Genomic DNA, 13,941 nt, shown 5'->3' with positions numbered 1-13,941 from the left:
GGACTTAGCCTTTTTCTGTGTAGACAGCTTTTGTTCTGTCAACTGTACACACCTATCCAGTGGTTGGTCAACTAATCTTTTAAACTTGAGTCACATTCCTCCATATTCTTCTGGCAAGAGCTAAATGTTTTAAGTGCCTCCTTGACAGATGGCACTGCTACCTGCAGTTACTTTCCTGAGCATGTAAATATTTCCACTTTTTAGTTGCCCTTTTCTTACAGTAGCATACTATTTCTTGAAATATGAAATAACCCTAACTCTCTGCTTGTCCTGGCCATTTCAAATCAACAGATGTAATGGTAATTTCAGGAATACTCAAAGGGAGTATTACAGCATTGTTATTGGTTATTTCATATATAGTGGATAACGTTGGAAGCTCCAAGAGGCTGTTCACAGACGTTGCTGTTATCTATAGGTAGGTCACAATACCAGAAGACTGTAGAGAAATGCAGAAAGACTCGCAGAGGCCTGATCATTAGTGGAAGAACTCACAGTTGACCTCAATTTAAATAAACGTAACATATTGCACATAAATAGGTGAATAGACACATTACTGTAAAATTATGATATTGGCAAAATATTACTAGAAACAGTAACAACTATAAAATACCTACAAATAATCTTGTAGTGTTAAAAAAAGAGAAATGTTACATACAAGTAGTTGTAAGAAACTCTGATGCCACACAATAAGATTCAATGGTAGAAACTTAAGGAAATGTAATTCCTCCATGAAAGGTCTAGAAAACAGTTGCAAGAAGTCTTCTTGAGTACTGCTTATAAGTCAGGGATGTTTATGATGTTGGATTGAGAGAGGAGACAGAAAACATACAACGAAGAGCAGAAAGTTGTGTCAAGGGACTGATTAGTAGTGTGACAGGCCTATGGATATGCTTAACCAGCTCCAGTGGTACATGCTACCAGAGGAGTGCTCAGGAGTGGCACACAGAGGATTAAGGTTGGAATTCAAAATTCAAAGAGCATATCGCTTTTTCCCGTAAGTCTGAAAAAATAAAGGTGGTGGCTTGTACACTACAATTGCAGATATAATTTTCTTTTCTTTGTCCATGATATTCTGATTCCTTTTGTAGTTCATAGCTTTTGTGGAGTCTTGTCAGTGCATGTTTTTTCCTTGGAAAATAGCTCTTAAACAGTGATAGAAATCCATCTATAAATCAGTGTGTATGTATATTCTAAAGCTCTGAAGAACATAGCCATGCAAGGGTGTGTGTGTGTGTGTGTGTGTGTGTGTGTGTGTGTGTGTGTGTGTGTGTGTGTGTGTGTGTGTGTTCACTCTGCATTCCTGCAGAAGGATTCACCTGAGCTAGGAACATACAAGGCCTTGTTTATAAATATCTATAAACTATTCAGTGTCTCACCTATTTGGTGAGATGTTACCTTTGTTCCTTAAATTGTTTGATATTGTAATGGCACAAGGGGAAGTCCATTTGTGTTAGGTGGTGAATGTCCTAGTATAGACGACATCCTTGGAGGTATTGTGCAATGTAGTCTCGTCAGTTTAGGAAAGACTGTGATTTGTCTTTTTCACTTTGTCATCAATAAGATTGTAAGCTCTGCTTCCATGACAAGATAAACTTTAAAGTTTCTTATCCACATAGAACAAAATCTTTTCACTGCTTTCTTCATTGCTTCACAAGAAGTACTTCCATAATAACAATGATAATAGTAGCAATAACAACAATAACAATAAATGTATGTGAAATGCTGTCAACAAAGTTCCCTGAATTGGCTGTTACCACACACAGAATATACATAAAAATTAAAATCAAAATGCACAGTTTATTCAACTAATAAATTTAATTTGAACGATGTGTAATGAATATACGAAATGAAATGATCGGATGGCATTGCTGGTCGGGAGGTCTCATTCGGGGGAATTCGGCCACCGTATTGCAAGTCTTTCTTAGCTGACGCCACTTCGGTGACTTGCAAGTCAATGATGATGAAAGGCACATGACACCCAGTCCCCTGCTGGGAATCAAACCCGGGCCCCCTGTGTGGCAGGCGGCAACGCTATGCTACAGAGGCGGACAGGCGAATATATACACTAAAGCCTGTAATGTTGTAATGAGGAGAACAGCACATACCACAGATTGAACTGGAAATTTGATAACTTATTATTTTAGGGAGAAATCAGGCAATACACAAAGCTGGGGAAAGTTAAAATTTTGCACATTAGCCCCCAATGCTTTTTTTTAATTTTTAGGTTCATTTTACACAATATTTTAACAAATTTTACACATCATGAGTCTTGTGAAAAATTGTTTCCAGCATTTTATACACACAGAATTTCAATTCTTTTACATGCTGTGTAAATTTAATGCTCAGGCACTGCAGTATATACATAATTAAAACTGATAAAAAATTGAAAGGTTGGATTTTATACAACTTATCCACTCAAAAGCACTGTGTCAAGAACATCAAATTATACCTATGAATAATTTGAGGAGTAAAGATAGCAATTCAATGAATAATTAAGGCACTGAGAACATTGCTAGCTTTCACACGAATCTTTCCTCAAAGGTAACCACACACACACACACACACACACACACACACACACACACACTCTCTCTCTCTCTCTCTCTCTCTCTCTCTCTCTCTCTGTCTGTCTCTCCACCACACGGCAAGTCTATTTTGTCCTGGCTGACTTCACTGTGCTGACACTGTTGCTGTGGTGACGGATTCTCTCAGAAAGAATGGGCAAGGGTGAGGAATGAAGCAGAAAGGAGGGAGGGAGAGTTCAGGAAGAGTGGCTGAAAGCACAGAGCAAAAGCACGGAATAGGCATGTGGCAGTGGCCAACTCATTCTGGCTGCAGGCAGAGGCAGTTGTGCTCAGCACTCAATGCCAAAAATTAGACTGGGAGGAGAAAAAGGAACATAGAAAGAGGAGACTGGAGAGGACGGTGTGAATTCATAATGAATGAAGTGAAGGTCACAAGGACAGGAAAGAGGTGGGTGTCAATCTGGGACTAGTGAAGACTGATACCAGGAGCATTATGTGATCAAGTGATAAACAGGAAGTACAATTCCTATCTATGTAATTCAGAGAAGCCATGGTAAAGGGTACGGCTAAGTCACTCCAGTCTGAACTCTTACTGGGTGATAAGGGTGAGGGGATGTGGTGCTCTTTTGCAGCTGGTACCTGGTGGTGGTAAGAAGATCAGGGGCATTTGTGGATACGGCATGCAAAACTGTTTGTAGGCAGGTCTGTGGGTACTGTCTGCCAGTGTATGCACCATCACCAAATACCATCCCAAGCTGAAACAACATAGCCATCTTTCACTGTAGCTTCTCTCAATTACATAGATGGGAATTGTTCTCACATCATATCCTTCAACACCACAACCCCCTGGCATCAGTTTTCACTATCCCCAGTTCCACGTTAACCTCTACCATGTTCCCTGATTTCTCACACTCCTCTCCACAACCTCTCACTTTCTGTGTTCAAACCAACCCTCCCTGTCCACTCTTTCTTGTCACTGAGTGCACAGCACAACTCCCCCTGCCTGCGGCCAAAACGAACTTACCAGTACCACTTCCCTATTCTCTGCGCCTGCTCCCAGCTGTGCTGTCAGCCACTCTTCCCCAGCCCTCACTACCCTCACCCACTCCATCCGTCACACCCATTCACTCCCACTCTAGTTACAGTGATGGCACAGTGTAGTCAGTTGGGACAATGTGGCCATATATGTGTATTTTAAAGCTCTGGAGAACGGTTAATCCAAAATGTAGCACTGTACACAGTCTCGTTTATGTGCCTGTCGACAGCTCAGCAGCTCATCTAATCAGTGAGTTGTTACTTTTACTCCTTACATTATTTTTAGTCCAAGGACTTTATATTACTATATCCACAAAGTCAAACTATGAAAAACAAAGGATCTGAAAAGGCTCAATAGCTACTCAAAAAGTAGGAGGAGGTATTGAGTAACAAACAGGCACAACGGAAAAGGCTGCTAGATATCATTCAGTTAAGCTCTAGGTGCTAAAATAGTGGCCATGTGTATGGAAATCTGTATGATGAATAACCAAGTAGAGTGTAAGGACGACATGATGCTATGTATTCATATCTTGTAGACATTGCTGCTCCACAAAACACAGTGGGCAATTGATGTTGTTGTTGTTGTTGTTGTTGTTGTTGTCTTCAGTCCTGAGACTGGTTTGATGCAGCTCTCCATGCAACTCTATCCTGTGCAAGCTGCTTCATCTCCCAGTACCTACTGCAACCTACATCCTTCTGAATCTGCTTAGTGTACTCATCTCTCGGTCTCCCTCTACGATTTTTACCCTCCACGCTGCCCTCCAACGCTAAATTTGTGATCCCTTGATGCCTTAAAACATGTCCTACCAACCGATCCCTTCTTCTAGTCAAGTTGTGCCACAAACTTCTCTTCTCCCCAATCCTATTCAATACCTCCTCATTAGTTACGTGATCTATCCACCTTATCTTCAGTATTCTTCTGTAGCACCACATTTCGAAAGCTTCTATTCTCTTCTTGTCCAAACTAGTTATCGTCCATGTTTCACTTCCATACATGGCTACACTCCAAACAAATACTTTCAGAAATGACTTCCTGATACATAAATCTATATTCGATGTTAACAAATTTCTCTTCTTCAGAAACGCTTTCCTTCCCACTGCCAGTCTGCATTTTATATCCTCTCTACTTCGACCATCATCAGTTATTTTACTTCCTAAATAGCAAAACTCCTTCACTACTTGAAGTGTCTCATTTCCTAATCTAATTCCCTCAGCATCACCCGATTTAATTTGACTACATTCCATTATCCTCGTTTTGCTTTTGTTGATGTTCATCTTATATCCTCCTTTCAAGACACTGTCCATTCCATTCAACTGCTCTTCCAAGTCCTTTGCCCTCTCTGACAGAATTACAATGTCATCGGCGAACCTCAAAGTTTTTACTTCATCTCCATGAATTTTAATACCTACTCCAAATTTTTCTTTTGTTTCCTTTACTGCTTGCTCAATATACAGATTGAATAACATCGGGGAGAGGCTACAACCCTGTCTCACTCCTTTCCCAACCACTGCTTCCCTTTCATGCCCCTCGACTCTTATGACTGCCATCTGGTTTCTGTACAAATTGTAAATAGCCTTTCGCTCCCAGTATTTTACCCCTGCCACCTTTAGAATTTGAAAAAGAGTATTCCAGTCAACATTGTCAAAAGCTTTCTCTAAGTCTACAAATGCTAGAAACGTAGGTTTGCCTTTTCTTAATCTTTCTTCTAAGATAAGTCGTAAGGTCAGTATTGCCTCACGTGTTCCAACATTTCGACGGAATCCAAACTGATCCTCCCCGAGGTCCGCATCTACCAGTTTTTCCATTCGTCTGTAAAGAATTCGCGTTAGTATTTTGCAGCTGTGACTTATTAAACTGATAGTTCGGTAATTTTCACATCTGTCAGCACCTGCCTTCTTTGGGATTGGAATTATTATATTCTTCTTGAAGTCTGAGGGTATTTCGCCTGTCTCATACATCTTGCTCACCAGCTGGTAGAGTTTTGTCATGACTGGTTCTCCCAAGGCCATCAGTAGTTCTAATGGAATGTTGTCTACTCCGGGGGCCTTGTTTCGACTCAGGTCTTTCAGTGCTCTGTCAAACTCTTCACGCAGTATCGTATCTCCCATTTCGCCTTCATCTACATCCTCTTCCATTTCCATAATATTGTCCTCAAGTACTTCACCCTTGTATAAACCTTCTATATACTCCTTCCACCTTTCTGCCTTCCCTTCTTTGCTTAGAACTGGGTTGCCATCTGAGCTCTTGATATTCATACATGTGGTTCTCTTCTCTCCAAAGGTCTCTTTAATTTTCCTGTAGGCAGTATCTATCTTACCCCTAGTGAGATAAGCTTCTACATCCTTACATTTGTCCTCTAGCCATCTCTGCTTAGCCATTTTGCACTTCCTGTTGATCTCATTTTTTAGACGTTTGTATTCCTTTTTGCCTGCTTCATTTACTGCATTTTTATATTTTCTCCTTTCATCAATTAAATTCAATATTTCTTCTGTTACCCAAGGATTTCTAGCAGCCCTCATCTTTTTACCTACTTTATCCTCTGCTGCCTTCACTACTTCATCCCTCAGAGCTACCCATTCTTCTTCTACTGTATTTCTTTCCCCTATTCCTGTCAATTGTTCCCTTATGCTCTCACTGAAACTCTGTACAACCTCTGGTTCTTTCAGTTTATCCAGGTCCCATCTCCTTAATTTCCCACATTTATGCAGTTTCTTCAGTTTTAATCTACATGTCATAACCAATAGATTGTGGTCCGAGTCCACATCTGCCCCTGGAAATGTCTTACAACTTAAAACCTGGTTCCTAAATCTCTGTCTTACCATTATATAATCTATTTGATACCTTTTAGTATCTCCAGGGTTCTTCCACGTATACAACCTTCTTTCATGATTCTTAAACCAAGTGTTAGCTATGATTAAGTTGTGCTCTGTGCAAAATTCTACTAGGCGGCTTCCTCTTTCATTTCTTAGCCCCAATCCATATTCACCTACTATGTTTCCTTCTCTCCCTTTTCCTACACTCGAATTCCAGTCACCCATTACTATTAAATTTTCGTCTCCCTTCACTATCTGTATAATTTCTTTTATTTCATCATACATTTCTTCAATTTCTTCATCATCTGCAGAGCTAGTTGGCATATAAATTTGTACTACTGTAGTAGGTGTGGGCTTCGTATCTATCTTGGCCACAACAATGTGTTCACTATGCTGTTTGTAGTAGCTTACCCGCACTCCTATTTTGCTATTCATTATTAAACCTACTCCTGCATTACCCCTATTTGATTTTGTGTTTATAACCCTGTAGTCACCTGACCAGAAGTCTTGTTCCTCCTGCCACCGAACTTCACTAATTCCCACTATATCTAACTTTAACCTATCCATTTCCCTTTTTAAATTTTCTAACCTACCTGCCCGATTAAGGGATCTGACATTCCACGCTCCGATCCGTAGGACGCCAGTTTTCTTCCTCCTGATAACGACATCCTCCTGAGTAGTCCCCGCCCGGAGATCCGAATGGGGGACAATTTTACCTCCGGAATATTTTACCCAAGAGGATGCCATCATCATTTAATCATACAGTAAAGCTGCATGTCCTCGGGAAAAATTACGGCTGTAGTTTCCCCTTGCTTTCAGCCGTTCGCAGTACCAGCACAGCAAGGCCGTTTTGGTTAATGTTGCAAGGCCAGATCAGTCAATCATCCAGACTGTTGCCCCTGCAAGTACTGAAAAGGCTGCTGCCCCTCTTCAGGAACCACACGTTTGTCTGGCCTCTCAACAGATACCCCTCCGTTGTGGTTGCACCTACGGTACGGCCATCTGTATCGCTGAGGCACGCAAGCCTCCCCACCAACGGCAAGGTCCATGGTTCATGGGCAATTGATATTAATGTGAATTCTTTCCTTGTGGGTTGTGGCATAGTAGTTTACCTTCTCCAACAAAAAAACTATAAATGGGAACTGTTATTAATCAGCCGGCCAAGCACTGAGATTGAGTGAATCTCAATGCATCCAGTGGGTTTCCTCTTCCTGAGTACTGCTTTCCATGATGGAAAAATTTGTAGGTACACAGACAACACTGTACCAACATCAAGTTCAGTTTACTGTAAGGAGATCACCAGCATAAACCTGTACATTGATATGGAAGGATTACAGGGACTAAGATCGCTCCCAGGTGAAGGTTTACAGGCCTTTCTTCTTTAAAAATTGTTTAGGGTAAACTGAGGATTAGGCTTGACCAAAAGCTCTTTTGTCTTCCAGAAAAATAGCAACATCAAAAATATACAGTGAGACCATGTCCAAATGTTATAGATCAGTAAAGTGGAGGAACAGCAGGCATGTCACATTCAAAATCATTTCCTTTCTTTTTTTTAATGAACAGAGAAGAAATTATAAGAATATTACAGAGAAAAAACAACCTAATAAGGAAGTGTTTTCAGCAGTGCAAATACATGAAACACAAACAGATGGATTCATTTAACAGGACTGCTACAGCCAGGGTATTACAGCTTAAGGGCACTGTCTCGAAACTGATTAAATTCCGATGACGCTCTTTCAGTTACACAAGTATTAATAAATCAACAATGTTTGAAAATGAAAATGTAAGTTTATAACAAAAAAGAAATGGCCTTTTTCTACACTCTGGTTAGAGAAGTGTATACTATACTCACCTGTTGGCCTCTTATAAACACGTCCATCATTTGCTTGCATGTACAAGAAAATTCCAACAATTACGACAAGATTTTATAAAGGGAGAATGTTTCCTAAAAATCCAAAAATAAATGTGCATGGAAAAATATGATTACCTCAATAAACTAGCAAGATTACAGCATATTTTGAATGAAGATGTCAACTAATTATTTGAGACATATGCATAGCAGTAAAACTGTATTCTGCTAATGTAACTAAACCTGTAAAAATTACACCTGAATACGCAGACTGAGATGTAATTCAGTTCACAATATTGATATCTGAAAGCAAAGGATTGTAGCTGAAGATAACTGCAGAATTACTGATGAAAATATTAAAGAATGAGGAAATCTTTTTAACAGATTATTTGTGAAGGGGATCAACACTAACTCGGTATGTCTTTAAATCAACACACATAATAAACCATGGCAGCACCTGCACATTCAGCTCTGTATGCTCTGCACCTGTAAATCTTTCAATATGTAGACCTGCAGACGTGCCTATTTTCAGTCAATATTTTCCTCTGGTATAATTTCCTGGGACAATGCAGCTAAGAAAGCTTCATAATTTTCTTAGTTTTAATTTTTCCTGTGCAAAGTACAACTATGTGAATGCTTAGTACTAAGTAGTAGAGAAACAGTAGCTGAGTGCTACAGCAAGAGCTCTCTCCTCTCCCATAGTAGCTGCTTTTATCCTCATATACATAAAGCAATCTACAATTAAGTCCTATATTTATTGCCAGGAGTACGTTTTCACTAGTCATAATCTGTTAAAATTATCATGTTCATATTCTGCAACCTTTCCAATGCCTTCAACTGGGTGAATGACAAAATTCTACTTGGAAAACTGAAGACTTATGGTATTGATGGCATCCCTCATGCTTGGATGGACTTTTCTACCTCCAAAGAGTCTCATAACTGATTGTATCTCAGGCAAGCTAATAACCTCAGAATGGAACATAACATATGGAGTGCCACCACAGGTATCTGTACTGGGGTCACTCTTGTTTCTAACCTACATAAATGATGTGCCATTGACTTTAAAGGGCAGTTCACAAATTGGAATGTTGCCTGGTGATACAGGCACACTAACCAAGGGTACATACTCAACTCTCACAGGCACAGCTCGATTAAATCTGAACTGGCCTACAACTGGTTCACATCTAACAGCTTAAGTCTTAATCTCACAAAGATACACATTAGCAATTTCAAACAAGCAACAATGGCTTTTAGCACCATAAGTAGATATTAATAGCCATACACTGAATGAAGCACAGTGTGTAAAATTCCTTGGAGTTCACACAGATACACTAAACAAGATGCACATTTCAGTACGTTATGCCCTTAGAAACATCTCCCATTGTACTGACCTTCAGACATGGGTGTTTGCGTATTTTGCTTATTGTCACTCCCTCTCGTCTCATGCAATTATGTTCTGGTGCTGTGCACATAAAGTAAATAAAGTTTGTTCGGCAGCAGCGAGCAATATGAATATTTTGGTAAGTAAATAACCATCTAACTTGAAGAAGCCTTTTTAAGGATCTTGGAATTCTTATACTCACTTTACTCCTGGCTGTTTGTTGTTGCTGATGATAAAAATCAGTTTAAAACTGAACTGTGATGTACACTATCACAACAGAAGCCACTTTGACTCCTTATCTTGGGTTCAGGAAGAACTTATGTACTATGGCGACAATATATTCAACAAAGCTCACGTCTAAAATAAAACAAAAAAAAGTGGGAATCTCTACCAGCTCAAAAGAAAATTAAAAATATAAGTTGTTTGCCACGCTTTCTTCAGATTAACTGAGTATATAGATTCAGGAATTCATAAGTTCTGTTAGCTAAATGGCAAATAGCAATGTATGTTATAAAGCTTTGTAATGAGTAATAATGTGTACTACTAACAGGAGTCACTCTTAATATATCTTAAAAAAGAATATTTTCTTGAAAAATATCATTGTAATAAAATAAACATAAATTTACTAATAGCAGATAAGTAGAAACTTCCAAGAATGATATTTCTTACTAATTTACTGAATTAAATTTAGACGACATAAGTGTAAACACCATTAAGCAGTATATTGGTAGTTTATTGTTTATACAGTGTACAGATTATGTTTCTACGACGTCTTCATCTCATATTAATGTGTATCTCAATTTGTTCCACATCCCTGAAGATTCTCCTTCTAGATGAGATCTACAGAACATGATGAATAAATGAGTAAATATTCAAGTTCTTTACAGACATTACCCATGGTGGCTGCTTGTCCAAGTTAATGCATAACGCAATGCTTTTCATACCGTTACAGGCTCTCCTTTATGATGTGATTTACAGAGCACATTTTAAGAATGAATGAATGAATGATTGAACTTTATCTTCCCATACACTTCAAACGCTACTTTCACACACAATTTCCCACGCAATTAAAGCAAACTGACTATTTAAACTACGAGTTTTTTATCATAATAATTTCTGAAAAGTCTGCTTATTTTAAAAAATGCAGACTGCATGCCATTTACATTAACTTCATGACAAGTACTAAAGATTAACTATTTTGAGATAAAAGTAGAAGAGTTAGACACGTGTCTGCAGGCAGCAGCTAAAAATCTAGGTCAACTAAGTTTTGGAACCTGGGGCTTATTCAAATAAATTCAAATAACAGAAGGAACAGATAATATTTGATGATGTGCCAAGTGACATTTGGCAGAAGGTGTAGTTGGTATTTCAGAGGTCAGGGGAGAAAAATTGCAGCTTCAGGCAGAAGAGAGACAAACATTGATAGAGGGGAAGGAAACAAGAACAATTAGTTTACGGCTCAGGAGAAAAACAAGACAACAGACAATATAAAATACAAAGATTTTTTCCAAGTTATGGCAGGGATGGTACAGCAACCAGTAATATATGATCAAGAAACAAACAGTCTTAGCTGCAGAGCTGACATTATTATTTATTTACAAATGACACATTTCACCTGATTCAGCATCTTCAGATGACTGATCTTAGAAGGCGTCAGGTACATGGGAGACTGAGCATATAAAGTGTCTCAGCAAATAATTGCCCTTGTCAAACATTCAGAAACACTGTGCGGTCTCCTTGTTGAGACAGGCAACGTAGCCCAATGAATTCAAAACACGATTGTGCCTACATAGATCTGTCACCATATAAACATGTTACAGGTGTAGTTGCTCATATTTACACGGTGACCTATCTGTGTAGGCCTGGTCCTGTTTTGTGTTCATTAGACTATGTTGCATGCCTCGAAAAGGACACCATATTACGTTTCCAAATATATGATGAGGGGAATCATTTGCTACAGTGTTTTGTATGTTCAGTGTCCCATGTGCCTAACAGCATCTAATATCAGCCAATTTGAAGATGCCTAAATCAGGTGAAATACATCATTGGTATGTAAATAATAAAAGTTGCAGTGCTGCAACAATCACTATTTATTTCTTCATAAAATATAAAACAAGGAGTGGAGGAACAGAAATACAAAGTCAGAGAAGATCAACACTGCTGAAAGAGAAATGAGGAAATGCAGAGAAGTCCTAAAAGAGGCAACAAGATAAGCAAAAGAAAATACTCTATGAGAGAATGTATTAGTGTAAGATGATACCAGGGGACTTGCAGAAATGAACAACACTCTGCAACAAAATATTGTGCATTATTAGCAAAGACTGTCTATTCATCCTTGCTGGATAAAATAGGATTTACTAGTGATAGGTCTAGAATATGGAAGAAAGAGAGTTTGGGCTTGTCAGATTTTACAGTGGATGCACTCACACAAATGAGGATTGTAAGGCAATTAATTGGAGTAAAAATGAGCATAATGATGAACTTAGTATATATGTGTGTGTGGATAAACTAGTAGGTATAATGGTCTTCATTTCCTTGTATCATTTAAGATCATCATAATCATGGTGGAAAAATTTAAGGAATAAATCAGATTCCTTCATTTTGCATGTAGTACAATGAAAAAACTGATGTGCAAACTCACACCGATGTCAAGTTCACCTGAAAGAACGGACAAGGCACTGCAAATGATGCAATGTTCCCGAAGTTGCTCAGAAGTTATGGTAAGCGTGTGGTCCAGTATTAAGGATGGTCTAATAAATGCATGTTAATGATAAAAGTTGTCTCTTTGCAATATGATAATAAGCTTTGTATACTCATTCAATAATGATATTCTTTCATTAATACATACATACTGAGTATTTTAATATTGTGGTGTGGGTCCCCCTATAGTCATAAAAGACACAGATAATTATTTTAAGGACTTATTTGGTTGAATTTTTCTGTGGACATCTGATATGAATGAATTAAGCATTCATTCCTCAAACTGTGTGATCTATCATGTCAAATTACCATTGGTGTCCAGTTAAATGCATGGCACTTCAGTTGGTGGAATCATCAAGAAATTTAAAAGAATTGTTAATGAATTTTTGGCAGTTTCAAGTTATAAATAAGAATTCCCATTAGTTTAAATGTAAAGGCAAACCAATTAGATGAGAGTATTACATGAAACTTTCATTTTAATGCAGACTGTTGGGAAACAACTGTATTTAGAACAGGAGCAAATGTCACAGTGATTTTGAGAATAGAGATGCAGCCTTAGCTGGAGAAAGTTTCATGCATGCCAATACAAATATAAGCAAAGTTATACCATAGGTTATTAATAATTTTGGACTCATTCTTTTCCTACCAAGTGTAACTGGTATCAATTTAACTACCTATTAAGAACTACTATAATCAACAATCACAGAACAATACTGGTGAAATGATACATACTGTGTATTATATACAATACAAAAAGTACAATTAATGAAACTTCCTTGCAGATTAAAACTGTGTACCATACTTGGATTCGAACCCGGGATGTCCTCCTTCACAGGCAACTGCTCTACCAACTGAGCTACCCAACTACGATTCACAACCCATCCTCACAGCTTTACTTCCACCAGTACTTCACCTCCCACCTTCCATGCTTCACAGAAGTTCTCCTGCAAAACTGAGAGGACTAGCATTCCTGGAAGAATTGATATTGTCAAGATGTAGCTTTATAACAACCTGTAGGATCATTTCCAGAATGAATTTTCACTCTGTGATAGAGTATGCATTGATATGAAACTTTCCTCCATGCAAGCGTCAGTTGTGAAGCTGGCCAAGTATATCCATGTCCATATAGTGTCATACAATTTTTCAAGATTACATAATATGTCTATGACATACAATAACAGGTAGTGGAGGAAATGAAGCTGTGATGATGGATTATAAGTCTTGCTTGGGTAGCTAATTTGGTACAGCACTTGCTCATGAAAGACAAAGGTCTTGGGTTCAGATCCAGGTCTGACAAATAGCTTTAATCTGCTAGGAAGTTTCATATCAGTGCACACTCAACTGCAGAATGAAAATCCATTCTGGAAAAAATTCCGCAAGCCGTGGCTAAGCCACGTCTCTGAAAATATTTTCTTGCAGGTGCTAGCCCCACAAGTTTTGCAGAGGAACTTCTGTGAAACTTGGACAGTAGGCGATGAGATTTTGGCAGAAATGTAGCAGTGAGAACACATCTTGAATCATGCTTGGGTACTTCAGTTGGTAGAGAACCTGTCCACAAAAGACAAAGATTCGGGTTTGAGTCATCGTTCAGCGCACAACATCTTTCCTTCAAGGAGTTCTAATCCTGAAATTTATGC

At 38.6% G+C, this 13,941-nt stretch overlaps 1 protein-coding gene across 6 annotated transcripts in view; it reads right to left on the bottom strand.

Moving 5' to 3' along the window:
* LOC126361500 (protein UBASH3A homolog) overlaps window positions 1-13,941 on the bottom strand; it is a 248,795-nt gene that overhangs the window by 217,630 nt on the left and 17,224 nt on the right. For 3 of the 6 annotated variants that reach the window (XR_007566234.1, XM_050007795.1, XM_050007797.1), the window contains one exon: window positions 8,227-8,259. The exons of the other annotated variants lie outside the window; for them this stretch is intronic. Coding sequence is in view for 2 of the 3 variants with exons in the window: in XM_050007795.1 (XP_049863752.1) it covers window positions 8,227-8,259 (33 nt within the window). In the remaining variant the exon portion in view is untranslated. The remainder of the gene's footprint in view (window positions 1-8,226; window positions 8,260-13,941) is intronic. 6 annotated transcript variants of the gene reach the window in all.

Source organism: Schistocerca gregaria, chromosome 1 (assembly GCF_023897955.1).
Source record: "Schistocerca gregaria isolate iqSchGreg1 chromosome 1, iqSchGreg1.2, whole genome shotgun sequence".
Taxonomy (NCBI): domain Eukaryota; kingdom Metazoa; phylum Arthropoda; class Insecta; order Orthoptera; family Acrididae; genus Schistocerca; species Schistocerca gregaria.
The sequence above is the reverse complement of the archived record's forward strand: the minus strand, read 5'-3'. Positions and strand labels throughout refer to the sequence as shown.